The 27,036-nt window shown below is 38.7% G+C and overlaps 1 protein-coding gene across 4 annotated transcripts in view; it reads left to right on the plus strand.

Annotated features, from left to right (window-relative positions):
- Positions 1 to 27,036, plus strand: part of PCDH15 (protocadherin related 15) — a 388,852-nt gene that overhangs the window by 81,966 nt on the left and 279,850 nt on the right. For all 4 annotated transcript variants that reach the window (XM_075504147.1, XM_075504150.1, XM_075504148.1 and 1 more), the window contains exons 3-4: positions 18,297 to 18,457; positions 22,699 to 22,854. In XM_075504147.1, the coding sequence (XP_075360262.1) occupies positions 18,297 to 18,457; positions 22,699 to 22,854 (317 nt within the window). The remainder of the gene's footprint in view (positions 1 to 18,296; positions 18,458 to 22,698; positions 22,855 to 27,036) is intronic.

Below are 27,036 nucleotides of genomic sequence, written 5' to 3' on the forward strand. Positions count from 1 at the left end.
TTTACTTGCATATTTGTTTAGTATTCAAGAACACTTAATTTTTCAATATCCATGTAATTAGAAATTCTCTTAAACTTTTCCATAAGGTGACCATTTTGGTTCTGATTGTTAATATGTCAGTGACGTTTTCAGTAAAGGATTTCTTGTGAATATGAGCCCCCAGAGAGCTGTAGTATACAGCTGGCAAAGTGGTGGCAGGCTCTGGAAGAGACAGTCAATTAGCTTTGCAGTGATACGTTATCAGAACAAAGCGAGGAGGCTAGAGAGCTTCTTACTTCTCTCACCTGAGAAGGTAATTGCAGTAACCATAAGACTGTTTCAAAGGCAGCCTCAAAGGTGCATAAAAAGAGTAACATCAGAGAAATTAGTTGGTTGCTATAAGGGTTTTGCAATGGAAAATAGCCTATATCTGTGTAGATGTGTGTGGCAATTACCATATGTTTAATTATAACATGCATATAATCCTGGATTATGCAGCCCATGTGTGTTTATTTAAGAAAATGGATACTTGGAGGGTTGAGGGTGCACAGAGGGCTTTTCCTCCTCTCCGCCTGCCCTGAGGTGCAATTAAAAAAACTTATGGCAGTGCCCAAACCTCTAAGTCACGCTGGCCCACACAGGATTAAAGTATGCATGCAGGCTGGCAAGCCATCAAGTTAATTTATTTTAAGAAGTTAGCCCTCCCTGTCTGATGATTACTGTCCCTCAGCTGCAAGGCGGGAACCAGTGCTTTCCAATGCATAAGGTAATGCACCTTGCTTAGGGCAAATATTCTGTTTAACTGCATTAAGTTGATTACTTGTCATCATGTGCTTGGTTTAGCTGCTTTTTTGGCCTCTCCTTGAGGGAGCTTTGCCTTTCTCAGCTGCCGTGGTGCGGCCTCTTATGACAAATGAATCCCCCTGGTTTGTAAATTTTGTTTGGAGAAGCAATGGGAAGTGTTTCTGATTGTTGAAACTTTTTGCTGAAACTTTCTTTCTGGAATTGTTAAAATAGCACTAATGCCTCCTCAGTGTGGGCCGGCAACAGCGGGGGGATGAGGTGAGTACTTTGTGGAGAGGTTTCACAGGAGCATCTTGGCAGCAGAAAAGTGGTGAGATGTGGGAATCCTGCCCTTAGCCTTCCAGTAGAGAAGGATTTTGTATGCTAACAGGTTCAGACTTCTCACTTCCCTCCTGGATTTGGAATTGCATCCCAGTTCTGTCTGGTTTTCATTCCTAGAGAAGCTCTGTTCTCGTGGTCATTTTTATAATCCCAGTTTAGACCCTGGAAATTTCCAGCTGCAATCCCGAGCAGGCAATGTGGGGAAATGGATGACGTGCTGCTGTGTTGGGGGCTGGCATGTGAGCAAGCTGCCATGGGGAGTGGGATGAGGTACTGGTGTGCTCAGAGATGGTGGGATTTTCTAATAGTGTAGTTGCTAAATTCCCAAGTCCTGTTTTGAACATGTGAACTGTGTTTTATTCAGCAATGTGCACATGGGCAAATTTTCATGGGGCAACAAAAGGCACATCCGTGATGTGATTCAGCGCTTTGCTTTATTTCAAATTCCTGCTCTGAAAAAGATAATCTAGAACTATATAAAATGTGCAGGAATCTTTAAAAGGAGCAAGAGGTTTATTTACAGCTGGTTTTGTCATTTAAAAATTACTGTCTTAAGACAACACCCTTGTTTTACTAAGAAGTAATCTCAGATGGTTAAACATTGTGAGGTTCTCAGCAGTATTATAGCAAGAAGCTTGGCTGAGGCTCAAGTCAGGTGGTACCAATTGTGCATGTATATAATCATTAATATGTTTTATCATTTCAGTGATTTTTTTACTTCATTGCATGCCAAGGCTTTTTCTTTTCCTCGTAGGATTTGCTGCAACTACTTCATAAAGGAAATGCCTAAAGTTTTTATTTCCATTTTATTCTAACTCAGCTCTTCTTTTTTTGAGAGAGCTTTTGGATTACAAGCAAAATCAAATGCCATGAGCTCTATATCAGCCTTTTCCAAATGGTTGTTTTCAGTTCACTCAATGACTTTTTCTTTATGCTACGACCTGTTCAGACAACATTTAGTGAGTGTGATTTCCCTTTGAAGAAAGAGCAGGTATACCTGAGGAAAAAAAAAATTAACCATCATTTGCAAGGTAAGTGACGAAGAGGTTAAAAACCTGATCCTCACGTTACACTCGTAAGCTGGATACATCCTCGCTGCTTCCCTGACACCCAAGTCAGGGAAGTCTGAAATAATTTACTGTCTCTGGGGAATAGTGTGGCTTTAACAGGTTTGGCGTTTCCCCCAATAAATGTAACATTTTAGTGGCATTAAGGACTTTGGCTTCTTCATAACTCAAATCCCGTGCTTGTTTGCAGAGGCAACAAAATGGCTTAGAACTTGCTTTTGAATGTCCTCAAAGATGAAAAAAAAATTGCTTCTAGGCAGGATGGCAGTGCCAAGTATTTCTGGTTTTCTTAGTTTCTATTGGTATGTCTCCAAACACAACCATGAGTTGGTACCAGTGACATAAATCAGCTAGATTTTGTGTGCTTTAGTGCAATGAAAATAAAACAGTATGGAAGGATGTTAGACTGATATTTTTATTAGTCTGTCCATTGTAATCCATCACTCTGCTTGCTATCTGAATTGCTTGATTCTGTATTCTACTCCAAAACTGGTGGTGTGACTCTTGCTTAACCACTCTCTTGTCAGTTTTTTGAAATTCTGATTCCTTGACATCAACTCAATTTATGGAAGTTTATGCACAACTGTAGGTCACAAATGGTCTTTTAGATTTCATAATAAAGTCCTTTTCTTATGCTTTTTATTTCTGTAATAAAGCCATTCTAAAGGAAAGAAAGGATTTCTCTCTCCCCACAAAAGAGAATGCTTTCCCTGTCCTCATAGAAGGGGAATGCTAGACAGTAATGCATAGAAAGAAAGCTTAGGCTATTTTGAAAAAAACGGCACCCTTCCTCCAAAAAACAGACTATTACAGATCAGCAAAGATTAAATTTCAAAGGCAGAATCTCCTTTTCTTCTGTCCTGCTATTGGGCTCTTCTGGCATTTGTTAATTGGGGTAGTTTGTCCTCCAGTTGCTGCTGCTGAGGCATCATAACAAGTCCCTTCCTTCATTCTCTGAAAAATTACATCTATCAGTTTTGTATTTCTAAAGAGATAAGGAGTTTTCCAGCAAATTATGGATTTTCCTCTATCTATTATGAAGTCTAGTATGCAATTGATCTGTAGTGCTCCATTCCGTACCTTAAGGGTTCTTTTTGCCTCTGAAAATAGGACAGAGGTTGTAGCCATAGAGTACAGTAAGACTCAGTTATTGTTTGACAAGACTTGTATCCAAATCTAGTTAAAGATACAAATTAAGGTCTGTGATATATTTTTCTACCTGGATGAAGTTCGATGGTGGCTTTTCCCTGCATTTCCCACACACTCACCTTTTTATTCCCTTTTCTTGAGGCTCAGGTTGCAATGTCTGTGGCTTTCTAACATCTGCAGCTGGGAGACTAGAGCCAAACTCAGACTAAGCAGTCATGTTGGGGCAAGGTTTTTGAAAACATGGCTTTAATTGCTCTGCCTTTGTTATTGAATGGGGTGCACCAAGAAAATCCAGGTTTGCTGGCAATGCTCATTTTTTTTTTTTTTCTCAGGATACTTCCCTGCAGAAAGTAGCATGAGCAGATAGAGAGGATGTGTAAGCATCAGTAAGTTGTCCTTTTTTGCTGCCGTTATAAGGAGAGAACAGGTACGTGTGATTATTACAGTGCACAGTAGATGCCTAGGAAATATTAAAAAAAACTATGCAGAAAGCCATAAGCAATGTTTATGTAGGCCTCTTATAATTTTAATAATTCAACTTTAGAGCAGAGTGTTATAGGCTCCTGCTGCTCCTCTCAGAATGGTGTGCAAACAGGCCCTAGGATGGCTCCAAATTAAGGTGAAAACATTCAAGTAATTTAATTCACACCTTCAATGGCCATTGCCTGATCATGGTGTTTCCCAAATAAATGCTTGATCTGTTTCATTATTTATAAGTCCTTGAGTGTTTAAAGTGTAAATTAGACTTTTCTAAACAGAGAACCATTAAACCCCGATGTTGATTTGCTTGAGTAATGGCTAAAGGAATTGGAAAGCAAACAAGATTTACAAAACCAGCTTTTAATATGTATTTGTGATCCGACACACTCTGAAATGTGCCCGAGAACTCTAAAACAGGTTACCTGAATATGCAGCTTTCCCAAGGAAATGCTATGAATGGACAGCTGCCCTGCACTCCGTCTCTGTGGGCTGTGTGCTGAAACACTCATTTTGATAAAATAGTTTGCATGAGAATTTCACTGGTCAAAGACACACGCCTGCCTCCTTATTGTCACTCTTGCTTGCCTGTTTTGAGAGCTCAAGTCCCACCCTATTTCCACAGTCCCAGAGATGTAGTTTAGGTTAATTTTGAAATATGGGTTTCTATTTTGAGAGGCAAACGTAGCCAAAAACCTGCATTTCCCGAGTGACAAAAATATGTAATTCCAAATAAGTAATTTTTCTAGAATCAGAATGAAAATTAGATTTTCTTTTTATTTTCTGTAGAATGGAAATAGAAATATGATATCCTCTCAGAAAAATATACATGAAACAGGACAACCAGTCTGTCCAATTCACATGCATCTTGTGCATGAAGCAGCTGATGCCCAGGTAGCAAGTATTGGTCAAGGAGGAGGAACCGGAGGACCTTTGCTTCCCATGCATCTTCCAAGATCCTGAGGCTTACCTGTAGGGGAAGAACCAGGAAACTCTAATTGCTCCAACTTGGGTGTTTCCCCCTATGTTGAGTTTTGGGGACTTGCAGGTTCTCCCATGTGGCAGGAGGAACCTAAAAGGCCTGAAGAGCCCTGGCTGCAGCCCTTCCCGCTGGTCCCCCTGCCCCAGAGCTCAGGAGCCATGGGCTCACCCTGGAGATTCCCATGCTCCAGGGGGGATTTTTGGGTCAAGTTTGGCATTTTGAGCTGGTCCAAGGTGACACCACAGGTGTCAGCTCAGGCTCCTCTGTGTTCCTGGTGCATGTAGGCACTGAGAGCCTGGTCTGGTGTTCCTAGCAGAAAGTAAAAAATGAGGCAGATCTCTGATGAAAACCTGTTTGTATTGCAGCAGCATTTGTCAAACATGACAGAGAATATTTCTAGGAACTTAAAAATAGTGTTATCAGAAAATTATCAATTGAGGATCTCAAGAGGAAATGGAAGGACTGCAAATACAAACTTTATCACACATCGTCTATAGTTCTGTCAAAAAAAGTCATTGCAGGTGGCACTAAGTTAATTCAGGAACACTTTCAGTTTTCAGCAGAAATATTTTTTGAAGTTGCATATCTTTAAACCTATACGTGCATATTTCTGTCTCATTTAAGGACTGGTCAGTGTACACTATAAGTGCTGCTGGGTTTAGTTTCTGATTTTAAAATCTGGCACATTTGCACTCAGTATGACAGGTTGCAGATGTAGTTTGAGTGTAGTCAGGGAAAGAGACAGAACCTGTTCACCTGAGGAAGCATTTGCGAAGAGAAGGACCAAAGTTAAAGAAGGTGAACACAAATTTAAAGGAAAGTGCTTGGACTTTTGGGTTGAATGCAATGTCACAGTTTTGGGTTAGATGAACAAAAAAACGGATGATGGAAACTGCAGTGTGCTTGCAGGTAAGGATGTCTGTTTATAGATTTGGAGAAGGAAGGTACCAGAGAGGAGTGTTTTGCAGGGGATCTTGCAGTCTTGTGCAAAGGTCATGAGAAAATACCGTGTCCTTCTGCTGACTGCAGGCACCACTTATCCTGTTTGCTGTACAAAACACATTTCCTCCCAAAAATGTTGTGCAGGTAGAAACTGTGACTGGACTGCTAGCTGCTGGGACTTCCTAGGCACATGGCATAAAACTGGGACTCAGTTGTGTGCACGTGGTGACTTTGCTGTGTCTGGGATGCGTGGGTCTGTCTTAATTATGAAGAGCTTGCCCATATTGCACAGGCATAGTAAATTAAATCTGAAATGTGTTGTGCTAGAAAATAACTGGTATGTGTGTCTTGGGCTTCCACTAATGTCTCTGTAGTCACACAGCTAAAATCGATTTTGCTCTGTCCTGGCTTTGGTACCTGCTTGGCAGATGAAGAGTAAATACAACATTTATTAATGCTTATTAATATGGTCTCAAGAAAATAAAACAGGTCTGAAATAGAAATGAGATTGGTTTTGTGACAACGTATTTAAATGGGAAGGCTTGGATATCCATGGGAACATGACTCCTCTTAAATGCAAATCATTTTGTTGGCAGGTACCTAACTTAATAATCTGTGCACATTATCAGAGAATTTGTCTTCCCATGAGCTCAGTTCTGGCTGGGAGTATACACAAACTTTGTTAATATGCATTTTTTTTTTCCCCCAAAGTACCAAAATAAAACCAGGGGCTTTCAACACAGCAAGGTGTAATAAGCTTACTCTCAGAAGTGATAACTTCCAGAGCAAAAGCTAGTTTGTAGTATTAGGTACTGGGGCAAGAAATGCCCGTTACTTTGGGGTAATTTCTACCTTGCGAATCATGGCAGAACATCGCCGTTCCATAACCTGGAATTGTGTAAAGTTTCACGTTCCTGTGCCCCCTTGTGCTTCAAGGTTTCCCTGTACTGGTTCTCCCTCATCTCCGAGTGTTTAGTAAGGCAAAGAATAACTCTCCAATTGTGACTTTCGTAAACTGGGCCAAATTCAGGAAGAGTCCAATGTGTGAATGGAAGTAAAACTTGCTGATGTTTCTGCACTGTGTCTCAAAATAACAGGATCATAGAATAAAGAACTGTCAGTCCATTCCTCTGGCTTCAAGAATAGGGTTGTTGGTTGTTTTTTTTTTTTGGGGGGGGAGGGGGTTTGGGTTTTTTGGTTTTTCTTTTTTTTTTTTTTTTTTTCCTGATGAAAGTTGGTCCGATGTCTTCCTAAGACATCCAGTGCTGAAGGTCTCCTCTTCTTAGAAGCCTCATGATCTTTCCTGGGTTTATATGTCTGGCTCTTATTCCAGTTCCTGGATCGAGTGCTACCAACTATCAGCCCTCTGTTGTCACTGTCTGACTTGTCTTTCTAATCTCCAACTAGTTCTCAAGTTCATTTGCTTTGCTTTTAGGTGAGGACATTGTGTTTGCTCTTGTATCTGCTGTACAGCATTGTTATCCCTCTTTACATCACCTTTAGTCACTTCAGAAGCGTTTTCCCTCATCATCTGACCCTGATGAAATGCAGGGATAATTCCTATGCTATTTTTTATTTCTCACAAAAGAGTTTGTCTAAGTACAGTAAAGCTTATGGGAAACTTAATGGTGCTAATGCATTTCCTTTATCAAAGGACATGTAACTGGAGTAAGTATCTCTAATTCCAGACAGTTTCGTCCCTGAAAAGCCTAACTCAAAGTTGTTGCGTTCTGCCTATTTACACATATCCTTGTTGTTGTTGTGTGCTGTGTCTTAAAATCTAAATCACCTTCAAGAATTGCTGTTGCCAAGGTCTTCTGGAAAATGAGACAAGAAACAAAGTGTTTGCTGGAATAGCATGAAGACTTTTTATCTCACTGCTGACTGTAGTATGTGCATTTTTATTATTTCAGCGCTGTGTGGTAAGGGGAATGTTTTCTTTTTCAAATGTTCCCAGAAGTTTTAGGCTCTGTATTTTTGGTCTTGATAGCCTTTCCATTGTCTGTGTGGGTACTTTATAAGGTAACATTTTTGTTAATGGTCATTTTCTTTGTGTCTGTATACGTTGTCTGGTATGACAGCACTGATCTGGGAATATTTTTTTCAAGAATTGGCAGCTTTTGTATAGATAACGGAGAATCTTATGTCAACCATAGCAATCGTTTCTGGTCCTATTTGCTAAAATAAAAAATGAAAGAGGAATCCCACAATTCAAGGTCTTTCAAAATTTTTTTTCAGTAAACATTTTACCCTTGTGCAGTTGCCAGAGACTCAACCGCCTACTTGGCAGATGAGCAGGTGGCTTCGGGGGCGGGGAGGCTGCTAAAAGCCCCTGGACTGGAGGGGTCCTCCTGGCTGCCCCACAGCTAGCAATCCTAACCTCCCCTCCAGTTGTTCAGAGAACTTTGCTGCTCTGCATATCCATGTCTGCTGACTTGGAGAGAGGTCAGATTATTAGTTTTCCCTCAGTTAGGAGGTTGATATGTTTTGAACGTATGCATAGTTAGCTATTTAGAAATAGTCCTTTGAGCAAAATATGATTGATGCCTTCTCAAGGTATGCAGTTGTAAGCTTTTAAAAGCTTTTGAAGAAGAGCCTGTGTGGTTTGTAAATGCCTCAAATGTCTTTTTTACCTGTAAAGCCAGTAAGCCCGTGGACAAGAGAGATCTGGAGCCAAGGAGCATGTGGAAGAGGGAGATATAAGTAAACTTGATTTCTAGAAGCAGTTCAGTGAGCTCCTTTACCAAAGCCTCTTTAAATAAGGGAAGTTTTATGCTATGAGAGGCAGGATTCTTGCATTGATAAGAAAGCGACCAAAGAAACCCCAAACCCAGTATCAGATTTGGCTGATTTTCACAGTAGAGGAAAGTCACTAGTGGATTCTTCCAAGAATATGTGCTAAGACCTGTTTTATTCAGCATGTTTACAAGTTTTCCACAAGTAGAGTGATTGGTTTGGACAGCTAGGCTGTCCAGAGTAATTTAAAAAAAAAAAAAGTGGGGCAGGGAGGGAGGAGTATGCAGAAAACATTGAGTGACTAGGAGAGAGAATGGCAGATGAGAAATGTAATGTGGATAAATGACAAGTGATCCTCATGGGGAGAAAAGTTGGTACTAGCTTCATGTGTGAAATAATGGGCTTTGAAGTGGCTGTTATCGCTGCAGTGAGTGCTTAGGTTTATCAAGGATTTGTATTTAAAACAAAACCAACAACCAAAAACTACTAAGTGCTTTTAGCAGAATACCTGAAAGCAAAATACAGTTCCAAATAAAATGTTACAAATTATTAGGAAAAGATAGTTTTGCATTTCAGAGCATCACAAAGAGATCACAAATGTTAACGAAAATAGAAAATTTTCCCAGAAGGAGTTTTTGAAGACTGAAAGAGACAAAATTATCCCCTGTAGGGGATGGACATTCAGTTCTCACCCCTATCTCCTTCAGACTTGTTTTGTTTTGCTGCTTGCAATGCAGAGTATGGTCTTACATCTAAAAAAGGACTTTGCAGACCATAGTCTGATCCCATAAAGACATTCCTGTGGTCCCATGTTGCAAAAATACTGCTAAATGTAGTGAAAAGCCTTCTTTGATGTTTAGAGGCTCTGTTCAATGATGTTGGCTCCTGACCCCAGTGCTGAGTGAAAGGGAGGGCAAAATGTGAGAAGCAGAAAGCTTTGGAGGGAAAGAAGTTGATGGAAGTGTGCCACTGTCAGTGGTGTGGGTGGGCAGGCACAACAGAAGTGCACCTCATGAGCTGGCTATGGAAAGAGAAATTAAATGTTGGAAAGGCCTTACATAAAGGGTCTTTCTGCTAACTTTTTAGTTTAAGGTACCATAAATGTGGCTGCTGGAGGAGGGGGTAGGAAGCAGCCAGTATAACCATGGCTCTGATACTCTCGGGAGGGAGCTACATCTCTTTCCAATTTACCTTAGATTGTTGCTATAATAATTGGGAGTAAGACTCTAGATTTTGCTCTGTGTAGTCTGTCGCAGTATGGTGGAGATATATAATCTGTTGAGATCCAACAAATATAGTAAATCTTTTGGTAGAAGTACTGGGTTCTGTTGAGGCAAGGAGAAATAAAATAATGGTATGTTAAAAATCAACAAACTTGAGTCAGTCCTTGGACACTGGTATGCTTTACCTACCTAATTTAGGTTTCTCAGCACCAAGAGTCTTTCTACCAGAAACACTTGCAGAAAGAGAATACAAGAGCAATGTCAGTGGCCTCAGCATGGGGCCTGGTGGTGACCTTCCCCCAGTGAAACATTAAAGGCGGAACAAGAGGACCCTTCTGTTAACCAGGCAATTATCCTGCTGCTGCAACTCCAAGCATTAAAAAGAAAAAAATTTGTTTTTGGAAAAGGATTTCTGAAAAACTGTTTTCATGTTTTCCTGTTTTAAGCCTTTAGTATTAATTGTTTTCATATTTTTCTCTCTAACTGTGCAAGGAAGGATGGGGTGCTTGTTTTTGTCCGAGATGCTCCTTTGCTGCCATATTATTACAGGATGGGGCTTTGTGCAAGAATAAGATGACCTGGGACTTGGAGTAAACTTGCAACTTGTAAACTTTGTCCCCAGCCAGACCCCTGGCCTCTCTAGTCCTTAGCAGTATTTGTGTTAAGACAGTATACTCTCTACAGCCTGAATTCTTTTTTCCTCTATCCCTGCTCTGCCCTCTGGCTTTTTTAAATCTCTGCTCCTCTCAGTGCTGCTCTGTGACCCAAACTCTCTGCTTCACTGCTTCCTCTTTGCCCTCTGGTTTCTCCTGGGCATCTGTCTCTGTCTTTCCACAGTCGCTTTTTATCTGTTCGCCTCTTGCTCATCCTCTTAAAAGGAGGAAATCAACAAAAACATTAATCTAGGTTTATACACCCAGGAAAGCAAGTACTGAATATTTAGTGAATTTAGTAGTTAGCATTTCACCATCATGCTTTCTTCTTCTGGTTTCTTTTCATCCTTATTTGTTATGTTTTGATGTAGAGTGTAAATGCTGTGGGTCAGATTTTTCAGTCACATATGAGTCGTGTGTGTGAAGTACTGAGGTGCCCCTTCTATGGCTTTATGGGACTCTGGTCCCATTGTTTGTGGAGGGCAGGTGAGGAGGAAGGACCGTGATTCTTTATGTCCTGCAGGACAGGCACACGTATGCTCTGAACTGACGGTGATCCCAGCACTTTTGCCTTTCCCTAGTTGGGAGCTACCTCTACAACGTCTTCTATCATCTTGCTGCATCGTTTCAGCCTGGAGTATGAGTTGTTAGTGCTAGGTCTCTGTCTTCATGCTGGCTGGGAAGCACTAAAACAAGAAAGTGGGTCACCTTTACTTAATGGACCCAAACTGGTACTGAACAATGCTTTAAGGACAGACCTTTTCCCCATAGTACACAAATTCTTACAGTGGCTCAAGGTGGGAAGGCATAAGGTCCATGTGGGAGGACTAGGAATAAAAGCCTTAAACCTGATCTTGTCAGACTCCTAGTTTGGCCAAAATAATGGGCTGGTTTTAGCTATGCTCTGTAATTGCTTGGAGGATGTGGCTGCACGTGGAACAGGACAGGAGAAGACAGGCCAGGATGCCAGGAAAACAATCTTGAAACAACCTTGGAAACTTTTCAGAGATCCCTACTGATGATGTGAGGATGGAGAATGGAAATACGTAATCCAGGAGGTGGCTTTGTAGAATTATCCTATTTTTGTGTATGAACCTGCAGCACAGGTCTAAGCAAGTTCATGATAATGTTGAGAATTTACTTCTGCAATAAGGCTTTCATTTTCCATTGACTTCTAATTTATTGCTACTTAATCCATCCTATGCTACAGACATACACCTTCAGATGCAGAAAAATAAGTTTATGATCCAGGTTTAACTATGAGAACTCTGTAGAATATAAAAAAAAGCAACTACTATTTCAACTGATCAATCTAATGCCTTTCTATAAGAAAATAATCCCCATTTTCAAATTGCTTTACCATCAGTGGCAGGCAGAGGAGAGCAGTGCAGAGATATAGGTGGTTTTTTTAATGCACATTTGCTCTGTCTGAAAGAAACCTGGTGTATTGTATGCTGTTTAAATGTTGCTCAGGAGTCACCAAGTGGAGAAGAACCTATTGGGTGTGTGCAGGTGGAACTTGGGTTCTGCAGCACATTCTTAATGGTCCTGAGCACACAGATGTGGAGCTGGCACATTGGAGACCTTCCTGAATCTCTGATGTCCCTCCACCTGCCTTGGTCTCTTCAACTTGACCAGCAGAAGATGCAAGTGTGGTGGCACCAACAGGAATGCTGTTCCCCCTTTGGCAGAAGGTTTTTCACCACTTGATCTGTCTGACATTGGGTTTCCCAGCTCCAGTGCGTGTCCCCATCTGGACATCAGCCCAGCTGCTGCTCACTGTCACCACCACCAAGTCTAAGCTTGCCAGCCTGTTGCTGTCCAGAGGTGCTAACTTCAATGGCTCTTTACAAAGCAGGAGTTTCTCACTTCTTTAGGCTCCCTTTTGTCACTATCCTTGCTTGGTTGGTTTTCATTTTTTAACAGACTAGGTGTGAAAAAAACCCACTGCTTTAGAGTGCAGAAGTGATGAGTTTCCTTCCATTTATTGACAGCTATTGGTACTTGTCCATACTGCAGTTTAGTGAATGTGTGTGTATGTACATATATGCCTTTTAAGTACCAATTTTTCTTTTCACTTGTCTTTTGGAAGTTTTTCTTTCCCATAAGTGAATAAGTAATATGTCATGTTGCTCAATGTAATGTACCATGCCTCTGTGGGTACAGTGTGTCAGATACCTGATTTTTTTTTCCTAAAGTCACTTCTTCCAGATGGGTACCATGAAAAATTCATAGTTGGTGTTCCAGGGTAGGAAACATCATGTATGTTTACTGTAAATTCCCTGACATCTTATGTAGACTTGTTATACAGACTTGGTTAATGTGCTGAAATAAAAAATATGCTCTGTGTGAACAGCAGAATATGATTTTTTTTTATTATCTTTAGCCTTTTTGTACATCATACACCTGAAGTAGCTGCTAATGAAATTTGGCAATATTGGAGGTTAATCGTGCTGTTGCAGGTGGTTTTCTCTTTTAATCAACTTGGAAAATAAGAATAACAAGTTTTAGACTGTTTTCAAAGGAAGGATAAGTACATTTGGATGATAAAAACTTTGGGGGAGCTATTATACTTCTGCCTTGGCTTCAGACCTACTTCCCTTCAGCCTTTGGCTTTAGCCCTGTAGCTTGTGAGCACTCAGGTGCTTCTGGGATCTCTCACAATTTTCTGCATGGAGCACAGCTGAAGCTGAACGCAGGCCATCTAGTACTGAGCATGTAGAAGGCTACATGCTGTTGATGGTGTTTACAAGAGCCTTGTCGAGGGTGAAGTCTGTCCAATTTGGATTTTGTATTTCTGCAGAAATACAGCTTAATTGGTTGCAGTTAGGTATATCTCTTCAAGATCACTGGGACTGACCATCCATGATGTGTGAAGTCCTTGGTCCCCCTGTCAGGCACAAAGTTGAGCCTTTGCCTGGTGCAACTCTTCGGTAGTGTCACTGGGGAGGTGGGACATGCTCCACATGCCTTGAGCTCAGCAACTGCAGAAAGAAACCCTGCTCCTGGCTCTCTTTCATCTTTTTAGTTATTGCCTCAGGTAGGAAGAATATGATGCTTCCCTCCAGCTGTGAGTTTGATTTTTAAATTTGAAATATTACTGGTGGAAGTAAACAACCTGCTTGTTTTGTAATCCTTGCATGTAGGCAACTGATGTGAATGCCTTTTAACTCCTAAAAGTAAAGTGCTGCAGGTTTCATTCTACTAGATCCTGTTTTCTGATTCATGTGCTGGCCTAAGGGTTATTCCCAGACCAGTCGTAATTCACTGACTCCTTAAAAAAGGGCTCTGCTGAAACATTCAACTAAAATAATCCCAAGATGTGTTAAATCATTTAATAAGTGAGTCCTCACTGAGCACTGCAGGTCTGCTGGCTTTAGTTTATGCAGGTCTGCATAAACCACAAATTCTGTATATCATGGCTTTTACACCCGAGTCCCTCCTAATGCCCTTCCCATAAAAAGATCACCTTCCGTGGAGATTGATATGTAAAAACAAACCCTTCCCTATTATTTCAGTCTAATGAAGATTTTCAGCTTCTGGATTCCTCACAAAGGAATAGTCTAGTGTAGAACTATTGTTATAATGTTTACAGGGCTTTATAACTTTTATTTTTGTTGTTGTCTTTTGTAGCTACTTGTTAAATAATTCCCAACAAGCTCAGATAGCATTTCTAAGTAAATGTCGTTACTTTCAGAAAAATATTACACCTGAAAATAACAGATCTTTCCTCTCTTGTACAGTCTGTTGGTTTCTGGGTTTTGTTGTTTTTTAGCCAATGACTTGCTTGACTTTGATTCCTTGAGACTTATTCTGTACTAATCCCTTAAATCTGTGTGGTCTTTCCACAAGACCTCTTAGTCACCATTAGGTTTCAGTGAAGGTGGAAAAGCAGCCCAATTGTGGTCTCCGCACAAGATGAAAAGCTGTTCTTAAAATCTACTTGTGTTCATGTGCAATCTAACTTTCACATCAATCTTTTTTTTAATTAGCCAGGAAAAATATCACTAATTCTAGTCCCAGGTGTCCTTTTCAATGATTTTGCACACAGGACAGAAGTGCAAGGAGTAGTGCTGAAATGCTATCGAACATTTGGGTATTTGAGTGTAACTTCCTAGAAGTTGGATATGTGAAACATGCATCTACGTGGACCACCTCTCTCCTCACTGTGAGTGGCAGCATCCTGTTCAGATGCCCTCATCAGACTTTGACCAACCCCTCATTCCCCCCAATACTGTAAAATTGAACTTGCAATATAATTGCAGGAGAAGGTATGTAACTTTTATAACAAGGTAAAAGATTTCACTTCAGCTAGAGCGTTATCGGAGCTTCTGTTTGCGCAAAAAACCTACAAAAGCAAATTGTCTAAACTTACTGTATTAGTGTGTTGCAAATATCGAGGGATATGTTTGCTTTTGTGCTTGCGTGTATGGAGAGTTAATGGACAAACTGTTGATGCAGTTGCATTGAACTGCGTATATTCAGATTTATTGTTTGTACGTTACCTCCCTGGCATTTTAGGCCAAGGACAGAGGCAGGATTTAAGGAACAAAATCAAAGATATCTAAAGTGGGGGGGGGGGGGGGGAAAGACCCCCCAATGTCAGATTCTTTGTAAATTAGAAGAATAATACTTTAAGGATGGCTATTAAAAGGCTTATTTGCAAACTGCTGTCTCTCGAAGACAGAGTACAAGTGCCTCATGAACATCTGAAGAAAAAAACAGTCTGTTTTTAAGAACAAAAGAGTCACTGTGTCAAAACAAACCAAACAGAAGTGCTTTTTGCTAAATCAAGCAGATAACTATTATAGAGTGCAACAGGGGAAAGTTGAACGAGATGCAGAATTCAAAGCAGTGAGGTCAGTTAAATAGCAGTGGTTTACTAGAGACTGTATGAAATTCGTCATCACATGAAAATTTTAAGTTGATTAAATGCTTTTTTAAAGTATGTAATTACAATCATTTATTCTCAGGTTCATTAAAAATTAAAGTTGTTTGAGCTCTTTAGCCCTTGCGGAAGGTTGAGTTTCACAGAAGTCAATGGTCTAGAAATTAGGCAAGGAAGGACGAAGCCTCCTTGGACAATGAGCAACAAACCATGGTGTACTTAGCCTATACTGACCCAAAGCTGGCTGCAAATGCTAGGTAGTAAACTATTTGGTGTATGCCACCGTAAGGACACTGTTACAACCACTGTTGACTTGTTTTGCACCACTTTCCTCTTTATGTAGATCTTACAGTTTAAAATTATACTTTTGGTTTTTTGCCTGTAACTAATCCGGAGTGCAATCCTTAATATGTGGAAAGTGCTTCTGATATTAAGGCCCTTTTGTCTTGGCACTTCCAAATGCATACTGTCCCATTATGGAATTTATATGTGCCTTTGAGGTATGTGTGTTTGCCTCAGATTACTTGTATGCAGTTAATGGAAGGGTAATTGCTACCTTCACAGGGGCACAGCCCTGCAGACTATTTTATTAGCAGTCAGAGCTCTGCCATGATTATCGGTCTAATTCCTTTAGCGCTGCATGCGCTGGATTTCTCTACAGGCAGCGCGACTGTGAAGTCTGAAAGGAATTTCCCTTTGCTACTGTCACTTCAATCAGGACCTACTAGTGTTGGATTATATTCATAATCTTGAGTTTTATAGAAACCAGGGACCAGTTTTCATTATAGGAAAATCTTTATTTTTTTAAACACTTTTCTGAGAGAAATAAACCCTCTTTATATGTCACGATTGCTTAAGCATCTGAAAGTGTTGTATTGGTGAGCGGATATGGTAGCTCTGCGTCCTTGTAACTTGTGCTGTGATGCCCCTTTGCTCCTCATTGACTTACTAGACCTCAACATGGGAGAGAAGACAGAAGCTGTTGCTGCTTTTTCCTTCCCCTGTTTCCTAATCATCCATTGCAGTATATTTTTCCACTACTTTCACAACCCTCTCCTATTCCCTTTTCCATGTCATCTGGTTATTTCAATTGCCCAATTCTTCCATCCCTTAAGCTCCTCCTTTCCCAGGAAGAATTTGTACATGTAATATTTGCTATAAGCACCAACTTACAGATTTGTTATGCACAGGAGGCCCTTGCTGAAATGTCTACTGCTGTGCCATTTACAGGTGGAAATTGCAGATTTTTATTTCCCTTGAGAGCCATTCAAATGGAGGTGTAGAGCCGTCTGCTGGGATTAGTGCTGGTGAAGATGTAGCTAGAACTTAGACTTCACCTTCAGGTCTGAACAAGAAGACTGGAAGAAACTAAAATGACTGAAGCCATTAGTGTGATTGTGGTGTTTGTTATCTTGGTGGTTTTTTTCTTTTCAGGGAGGCTTTTCTTGGGCCACCTTTTGTTCAGGTGACCTCAAATTTGGATTGCTGACCTTTCTTTGCGTCATCATTGAGGCACAATAATGAGGGCAATATACAGAAGCTGGTGGATTTTATAGATTTTAGAGAAATTTGTGACTAGACTTAAACGCTTTGAACTGTCACAGGGTTGGTAATCAGCTTGTTTTTCCTGGTGACATCCTCTTTGCATTAAAACTAGTGGTGGTCTCCCAAAAATTGTATGCCAGTTTCAAGCTACTGGGTCAGAGTGTAATTGTACAGACAGTATTGCACAAGAAATCGTGCTGATAGCTGTAAAACACATGCGTAGCAACTGTGTTTCTCATGTGGCTAAAAGGGTATTGCTCCTTTAACTTGAAACCAGTCTTTGGTGCAAAGTTAAGGATGTTTGGCAGTATGTCTTCCTGTCATCTCTATTGTGTTATGAAAAGTAGTTTCAAAATAAATGATGGAAAAACCCTTACTGTGGTGTTTTCCTCAATAGGGCTTGTAAACCAGTTTGCTGTGGCTAAGATCAGTAATTAATTTTACTGGTTTATCCAGAAAAAGCATTGGCCTAGCTCGGAACCACTCTCCCCAGATGAATATATTTATGCAGAGTGGCTGTTATAAAGTGAAGGTGTAAAGAAACTTTACTCTCCACTTTGGAATAAATTATTTGGGCCCTTAATACAGGAGGTTACATGATAAATATTTTTAACTAATTTAAATGTTCTGGTAGCTAGTGAGGTTCACAGATTTTCTTCGTAACTGTCGATGAACTTAAACAAAGATCATTTCTTTTAATATTTCAGTGTGAAGAAAACTGGGTAGTGTTAATTTTTCAGAAAAATGAAATCTTGGAGAAGTGTTTATAAATACAGTGCATGCAAATCTGAGGCACCCAAGTGCAATGTTTAGGGTAGTTAGTAATGCTTGACATTTGGAAAGTAAGTTAGAGTGTTTTACACAGGGAATTATGTATATCATGGGTACTGTGAACTGACGAATAGAGCTGTCAGGCAAGACTTCTAACTGACAGGATGGGACAAGAAAAGAAAAAAGCATGTTATATATGTTGAATAGATGGCTGGTCCTAATTAAGTACTACCTTTGGCTTGGTAGATACAGTTTTCATTTCTTTATGCTGCAATTTAGTTCTCTGTTGCAGAGCAACTCAAGGTATAAAACCTCTTTTTTCCTGGAGAGCTTTATGTAACTGTTCTTTTTTTTTTTCCCCCTCACCTTGATGTGTCACTCTTGCTGTAGAAAATGTATTCCAGATTTAGTTGTTATTTCAGTGCTTTTGTTTCTTTGAGGTGAGATTGGGTGATGATTACTTAATGAAGAAAAAACTCATAACATTAAATAGATATTTGTATATGATGGGTCTCATCGTCAACTTACATTATGGTGCATTGCAAGTGCTTCTTCTAGTATTGTCTGAAATAGCTTCAGTATCAGAGGCAGTTTTTCATTACAGATAATAAGGTTCAGACTTTTTAAACATCACTCAAAACATAAAATACCAGAAATGCTAGTTAGAAAACAGTATTTTTAGTGCTGCAGTTATGAAAATACATTAAAATGTAGATGCACATATAAATTTCTCCCTTGTGTGTTTATCTTTTTTTGCAGGCACTATCCTGGTTGATAATATGCTGATCAAAGGGACCGCAGGAGGGCTGGACCCCACCATTGAACTCTCCTTAAAGGACAACATGGATTACTGGGTGATCCTTGATCCTATCAGCCAGAGGTTATACCTAAATAGCACTGGCCGAATTCTGGACAGAGATGTAAGTTTGGGGTTTGCAGTTTGTTTTCTTTTCTCCCCATAGACATTAATTTCTGAATCTGTGTATGCTCATAGAAATACCGTAAACACAAGACTTGCTAGAATATAATAGCTGCATCTATCTTTTGTCCTGAGATGGATGTGAACAGTGTTAATTTGATTCTTTATTAGGACTTACTGGGAGCATGCAGAAACGTGACTGTTTCTGCACAACAAATATGTGGACAAACACAATAAAGACTGGACAAATAGATGTGTGCATTTGCAGAAATATATATCAACCCAAACTGGACTTGTTTACTGAATTAAAAACATTTTTATTCTCGTTTGCTGCTTTTGTCTAGAAGGAGAAGTGCTGCTCACCTCATGTCCTGCGACACTTATTAAAAGCCTGCTCTAGCTGTGTACATTGACTTATGAGATGTCGGAGAGAGCAAAAGAATTGTGAACATTACAATCCACTTATAAAGCTTAACATATTCAATTGAGAATTTGCTAGTTTAGATTCTTTTTTTAAGGCAGCATAAAATCTGCGTGGTATGCTCATTCCTAAAAGCGTTAAAGAAATATTGTCAGGCTAAGTTTGATTTTTATAAAAAGAAAGATTAAAAGCACAAAATAAATAGGAGTGTTCTCATCTGTGCTAATTTCATTGAAGAGAACCGCTTTAAAAATAGAGACATTTTCTCACAGCGTTACAGCATTGCTGCAGTTTGTCAGAATCTGAAAGGAAAATTCACTCAAAAGTAACTGTAATCAACATAGAAAGAGTGCTTTAAAGATCAGGAGTTCTCCTTGGAGTGCATGAAAGTTTGTTTTGTATTGGCTTGATTGATTAATTTGTCTTCTCAGTGTGTTTTGAGATATATTCATAAGTACTGGAAACAACATGCAAATTTTTCTTCATTTCCAGTTTTAGTTTAAAAGAGCTAATTGAATTCAGTTGTTCTTAATTTAGTTTTAATTCACAAACTGTTTTCATATGTGAAGCAAAGGTACACAGCACAAAATGTGGCAGAAGGGACATGGTGGCACAAGACTTCTCGGTGCATCAGCAGAATTGGCATTTCCTCAAGTGCCAAAGAGCTGGCTGCCTTTGAGGAGACAGGCAGGTGCTGGAACCTGTTTGGCTTTTCAGTTTTATTTTAAGTCAGAGCAAAAAACAAGAGCCCCTAATGGGAGGTGAGACTTAAGAACCACTCTAGGAAGTGTAGCCTCAATTCTTCACGCCACGCAAGTCTGCATATCCATATGGCATTAGGAAACAAAATTAATTCCTGTTAGATCAGTGCTAATACTTTTTTCAATGCCTCTTTTAGTGATACTTTTTTCTCTACAGGATCGTTCATCTGAGCTGCTTTACCTTAATCTAACTAGATGCTTTATGAAAACAACCTTGTCAAATGATTTGATTTCCAACATTAGTACCAGTCACAAATGCTTTACGTTATTATGAATACATACAGACACTTTACAGTGATGTTCTTTGCAAGAAGTAGACTCAAGTTGCAAGGAAACACATGGAAGGTGTATATTTTCTTAATTATAGGTGATATTGGTGGTTTTGCATTGGTATTTAAGGGGTTATTTCCTCTTTTTTTTATTACTATGAACTGTAACACTTCTTATCCCTAGTACTGTAGCGCTGGGTAAAATTACTCATTTGTGTTTTTTTAAGTTTACTGGGATATGGAAAGAAAATCTGAGATTTAAGGTAATGGAGTGGGTGTGAGCGCCACTGTAGCTGTCTTCTGTGGTCTCAATTAATTACTGTAAGTCACAAGGCAAAGAAAACGAAAGCAACCCACAAAAACCCCACTGACTGAGTAAAAACGCGAAATTTATGTAATGAACTTGATTAATATGGCTCTTACCTAAAGGCTGTTTCCAGCCTTCGGAACCAGAGCTATACTAACCCCTAAAATGTGAAATCGTTCAAGAGCATGCGCGGTTCCTTTTTTTTTTTTTTTTTTTTTAAATTTTATTTTTTAAAAGAAGTAGTAGTAAATTTGTCTCATCTTTCAAGTTAAAACCATGTGAAACTTAGTAGTACCAATAAAATTTGGGGTTTTATTAAGTTGAACATTAAAATTCATTTTTTTATTACAGAGCAGAAATTGTGCTCTCTGATTCACAAATGGTGCATATAAGATTGCATTCAATATATTTGGATACTCTTCCCATTTTTCTCTCTGATGTGCCCACTTGTCAACTCCCTGCTGATTCAGTTAGCCTGATCCTGTTCTTTTTTTATTACTTTTCTTGAAAAAAAAATCTTATTAGATTCCATTGATTCATTTTACTAAGAATGACAGTATGTTTTCCCAACAAAATCAGATAAAAAGAAAATTCCAGACTTTTCTTCCAAAACTTTAAGTACTTAGAAAGGATGAATAGCAATAAATCAGAACTGAAGGTGAAAGGAACTGCTAAAAGATGTTGGGATAATATGTCCCCAGTATCATAAGCAGTTCGTTACATTGTGCCATTGCGTATTTATGTTCATTGTCTATAAATGCCTAGATTGATGAGTGTTTGTTTAAAGATCTGATTTTAAATCTAAGCGCTGACCCAGTAGAAATTGTATGTATTGGTAATATTGGTCCTGTACTCTGTCATATTTTACCAAAGACAACAAACTATTTGTTTCCATGTTCTTGTGAAAAAAACCAAATCCAGAACATCATGTATTTACATATCTATAATTACAACTAACTATGTTTTTCTTGGGCATTGCTAATAAATCTAGATAAACTCAGTAGTGTTTGAAGTTTATTAAAGGTGGCTTAAAAATTCTTGGATCTTTTGCGAAGAATACCAGCTTGAAAAATAAATTGAGATTATAATTTTAGAGGCTTAATTTAAGTTATAGATGATATTTGGTATGTTTCTACCTGTGTTAGAAATTCCATTGATAAAAGTAGAACCACATCATAGCTGGCTGCAGATTTTTACAGCAGAGAATGGTCTTTTCATTAAAAGCTCATGCTGTACTTCATTGCAGAGAAAGTTGAGGGTAAAATGTATAGGGAAGAATAGACATCAACACCACTGTAAAGCCCCCTTCTTTCCCCAAGTCTGCTGACTTGTTAAAAACTGATTAGTGCCAAAGTCTGAAGGGTAAAGAAAGCCATATGGTTCTAAAATCCATTATAGTGAAACTGGAAAAAAATCAATCAAAGAAATTGTATCATTTAGAATGAGTGAAAGCATAATTATGTAGATATATAATTATGGAATAATTGTAAGTCTCGGAATCTCAGTACAAAAACCTGTTTGCATTCACTGTACAGAATTGTATGGCACGGGCATCTTTAAATTACGTTTCTGAGTTGTTTATTCTCTTGAAGACTTTGAGGTTAATAAATATAGAATTTATTCATTTTGTCCTTTCCCATGTTTGCTTGTTCTCTGCTGAGTGTTAGGTACAAAATCAAAATGGACTTGCTGTCAATATTTTACATGCCAGACTGTTGCTTCAAACATGTAAATTGGCACTTGCCATGGTGGGAACGTTGTAAATAGAAGTCACACTGGAATGCTGTATTTCCATAGCAGTCTTTCTGAATTTCCATTTCAACCGAAGGTGCCTTTTCCTTTTTTATTCTTAGAATTGTTTTATTAACTCAAGTAAGTAGTAATAGCCTTTCCAGCTTAAATTTCTTTACCCATTTATCAAGTTTGGGAGTTATTTTTATTTGAATATTATGATGTTCACTGGAGTAAAAACAAAAAGACTTTGCATTGTCTACACTTAAAGGTGACCAAGTTGTTTCTAAATTACTTGGTAAATGTAAGTGGTAGCATATTGAATTTATTTCTGACTCGACCTTTCAATTCCAGTATTAATAAACCAAATGTTAAAATGCGTGACATTTTCTAGGTATCTTTCAATAATCGGATGATGTTCAAAAGATGTGCTTTTTTGTTGTTGTTCTGCTCAAGGAAAGTGTGAAGGGTTAATTGTGCTGGGGATTTTTATTTCTGTGTTAACATATACAGCTGGCAAAGCTCGGTCTGAAAAATACAGCTGTAAGACATGTAGGTCTACTTAAAATATTGCCAGTGTGAGTTGTAGTCAGAACACTCTGAGAAGCTTTCTAATCCGGACATAGAGCATTAACATAACACAGGCAGGCTGATGAGCTATAAGTGAACCTGACCAATATTAACATCAGTGGAAAATTTAACTGTTAGTTCAGATTTTGACTATGTATTATAAAAATGTGTTTTCACTTACAGCCACCAATGTCCATTCAATCCATTGTGGTGCAAGTCCAGTGTGTTAACAAAAAGGTTGGCACCATTATCAACCATGAAGTACGGATTGTGGTGAGAGACAGAAACGATAACTCGCCTCAGTTCCAGCAGCAGCGATACTATGTGGCCGTAAATGAGGTCAGAATCGCTTACCTTTTTTCCTCTTTCTCTTTTACGTGGTGTCATTGCTAAATGCCAGCTTGCAGTTCTTTCACTTCTCATTTGAAAACCCAGTAAATTCAGTTGTTTTAAAATCCCTTCCATTTGTGTCGCTTTGGAAAACAGCACAGATGGTATACTTCAGTTTTTAGCATGTAAGCTGTTCTTTGTTTTTTCTTAATGAATACGAAGACAAGCACAGTTTTCATTCATGCCTGTAATATTGCAGAAGATACTAGAATCTGAAGCTATGTCTCAATGAGTGAAGCATTGATTTCTGTTAACATTTACAAGATGTTTTACTGCGTTACGCATTGTATTAACAAACCTGGAAGTAAAACAAGTGTATTTATGAAAAACAAATGTAAAGCAACTAGTTCAAAAGGTTTTATTAACAATATTGAAGCTTGCAAAGTGCAGGTTTGGTTTATTGCTGTTTCTCTTCTTTAAATGATGTCTGTGAATGGAATTGTTTTGCTTTATCTTTTTATGGAATAGAGAGCTGTGGATTGGACTTCTCTGTATTCCTTGAAGGAAAAAATTTATTTCTTTCTTGAGCTGGTACAACTTCATTTCACTTCACAGTTAAGTTTTTTTTGTTCTATTAGGGATTGAATAATCTGCTAATAACCAGTACAAAGGATCTGTGTTTTCAGTAAGTTAGTATGCTGGGGCTTTAGTTAATAAGAAGTTGAAGTGGGAGCTTACATGCAGAAGTGGAAATGTCCAGACTGAAACTAAGAGGAGAATGGAAAGATGGGTCAGTCTTCTGCAGGTAAAGATGTGAAGAATTAGTTACAGTTAAGAAAATAAAGCAGTGTGCATTGTGTCTCTGTTGGGTGGGTTTTGTTTTGTGAAAGAACATGAGTGCTTTCATGTTGTTTGATTTTTAGTAGAATTGATTTGCTGTTTCAAAAAAACTTTCATAGTTTTGTGTGTTTGGGAGATACAGCTTTCCAGTGTGTCTGCGTATTCTGTTACAATCGCTACATTGCTCTAAGTGATCAAGCATGCAGCCAAGTGATGTGCAGGAGATCCCATAGGCCCCAGGAGAGGAGTGGGGAGAGTTGGTTGATGAGTTTAGGCCTAATTAGGCCAAAAGTATGGAGGAAAAAAATAACCCAACCCCACATTATTTTTGAGTAGAGAGCTGAAGGTGATATAAGGATATACAAGTTTTTCAAATTCAGTGGTCTCCTGACTGGTGACACCTTTTAAATCAAGATTGTTTCCCTACAGACAAATTTTCAGCAATCCCTTTACTGATGTTTCTTACCCCCAGAATTTGGAGGTCACAAAATACCATCTGTATGAGTACCAGTAAAGTCCTCCTTATTGCCTTTAAATTGTTTTCAAGTTGGCCTTTACATGGTAATTGTAATTTCTACTTTTTGCAGACCTGTTGCAGAAAATGCTTCTGGTCTTGAGTAAAGGGCAACATAAACGTTAGTGTGAAGTGCCTGTATGGGCTGTGATGCAGGTCCCAGGTCACTTCCAAGACCTGCATAAGTTTTGCAGTAAAACTGAAGGCAGGTTGAACTCTGTCGGTTGCTGTAACGCTAAGGACAAGGTTTTTCCATAATTAGAGAGAAGTCCAAAGGACAGAGTGAGAAATGCACCATTTAAAATTATTTATATTAATAAATTTAGCAATGTTGCAAGTATATGCAATCATTTATTTGCGTTACTATTGGGCAAAATGCAATGTTGTTGTTTCCACCAGTTGCAGTCCTGATTTAATTAGCTTCTTTGTTTCATTTTATCACTGTTATGCTTACAGCTTCTGACATGGCAGCACTGAGCCCTTCAGCTGTACCCAGTGGGTTAATGCTCTCATTAATTAACCAAAAAAAAGTTCATAAAGCATCTCAGACTTTCTCAAAGGTTTTAGTGAGTGTTTACATTTTTTTAATGATAGTTTATTCTGCTAGTAATTGGCACTGCCTCTAGTGAATTTAACTACACTGGAATGAGGGTTTTGTGGTGATTTTTTGATTGCCTCTGGTCTTCTGTTTTTAGTTTGCTTCTAAACAAAAAAGTACAGAAATTTCTCTTACGTAAGTAACATGAAGCAAATCAAAGCACAAGTAGATTTTATTATTTACAGCTACCATACATGTGAGCGTCACAAATATCTCCTATTTTTTCTAGCCAGGAAATTTCATCTGTGTCAATTTGAGGACTTGTTCAGGTGCTTTACAGGGTTGTACTTGGCAGTTTCTCCTATCAGCTGCCATGTCTTTCTCTGTCTGTCCTATGTGGGATGAAGAACACATGCACTGTGGCTTTATAACCATACTACAGAGACTGGTGCACAAAACGTTAGGTGGACTTTCTACACATACTATTTAATCCATGTGCACATACACAGTAAGCATTGGATTTACAACTCCTGTGCTAACCAGCTTGACAGCGTGTGCGCTTTGTAGGTGTAGCGTCTCCCAAAAGCATTGTGCTTCCTGTATACACCTACTGTAAGGAAATCCTGGGCAAAACTATGTCAGCCTTGCTATTATCACCCCTCATTCCCCCTTTTTTTTGGGGGGGGAGGGCGGGGAGAGGGTTAAAGTCTAGGGCAAAGATTTTCCCAAACTGTCAAAACTATTGTAATTATTGGCACCTGTAATACAAGACAAATAACTGTAGCTAGATTTTACTTCATTAGGTAGTTTTTTAGTTTCAGAAATGTCAAGGGGTAAAATTATATTTTGGAGAAATAGAATGTTTTTTATGTTAAATATTTTTTATATTTGAACTGTCCACAATATACTAAAATTAGTTTGTAAAAGAAACTGAGGGTGATTGTAATACAAAAATAAATCCTAGCTTTGCATGTGATTTTTCCATTTGCACATAAAAAGGCATAGTTTAAAATTAAGCCCATATTTTTCTAGAAGGCTTAGATTGAGATGGATTTGGTAGGGTAGTGTCTTGGTTTATACCAAAACATTTGTCAATTGTTATACTTGATTGGGTAGAAAAGGAGGATGTCCATACTAAGTTAGACCAAAAGCTCCCCTAATAGAGTGTATTTTTTCTGTCAGTGGCCCTTGCAGATGCTCAAGGAAGAACATAAGGTTTGGGAAACATGAAGTGGTGCTTTCCTAGTAAGTTCACCCAAGCTCCAGTCACTTGTAGCTGTAAAATATGTTAGACCAAAGGCAGTGTATGTAATAGCTCTTGACCAATTTATTTCTTTCCCAGTTGCTGGTGAACATATGTATATGAAAATTCTTATTACAAAAAATACTGACTGATGTGTATCAAACTCTTCCATGTTGTCACAGGCATCTGTCACAGCATCAGAAGTTGCATGGGTGTAAGTTCAGAAATAACATGGTAGCATTTATTTGATTTTTAAAGCCATCCTTCAGTTTAGGAGTAGAGAATTTTATCATTAACACCTAATTGCTGATAACCTCAGTATTTGAGTGGCAATACTCCCTTTGGTCTCCCTTCTGCTACCTCTTAAGTTCTTCCTAACATGCATAAGCATGAAGAGAGCAAAATTCCATGCCTTAAGGCAAACTTCACAATATGCGCACTTATTAATCCAGTAACTATGTGTTCTCTCTTACAAAAAAGCCATGATCCCTTCCTTCCTTACTCAAGGTGTTTTAAAGCCTTTTTTCATCGTGTCAGGTCTCATCTCTGATACTGAGCTGAGAAATACCATAATTTCTCACTTTATTGCTGCAAATATTTTCATCTGGATCCTAAAAATCCTGAGAAATCTCTATATGTAGATAGTGTCTGTAGAATTTGGCTCTATGCTGCATATTGTCAAATGATCCTTAGGGATTTAAGTGTTTTCTTCTGTCATTCACACACTTGAATGTATAGAAGACCCCTGGGTAAAAAGTTTCAGAATTAAAAAATGCAGAAAAGTTAATGTTCCCCTCCTGTGCGTGTGTGATTTGAAAATGTATCTTTTGCATCTAAATATAAGAGTTATTACATGTTTATTGAGGAAATACTTTTTTCAGGAGGATCTTAATTATTCTGTTAAAAATATGGATTTTTTCATATGTAGCTGCAGTATGATTGTTCTTGCACTTGTTGATGTTGATGGAGCCTGTAATGTTTGTTTGACTTGGCTTAGCTTTGAGTGGCAGTGCTGATATTCATATTAAGTTACAGTTAAAAATTGGTTTTAAAAGG

The sequence above is a fragment of the Mycteria americana genome, chromosome 6, assembly GCF_035582795.1.
Source record: "Mycteria americana isolate JAX WOST 10 ecotype Jacksonville Zoo and Gardens chromosome 6, USCA_MyAme_1.0, whole genome shotgun sequence".
NCBI lineage: Eukaryota > Metazoa > Chordata > Aves > Ciconiiformes > Ciconiidae > Mycteria > Mycteria americana.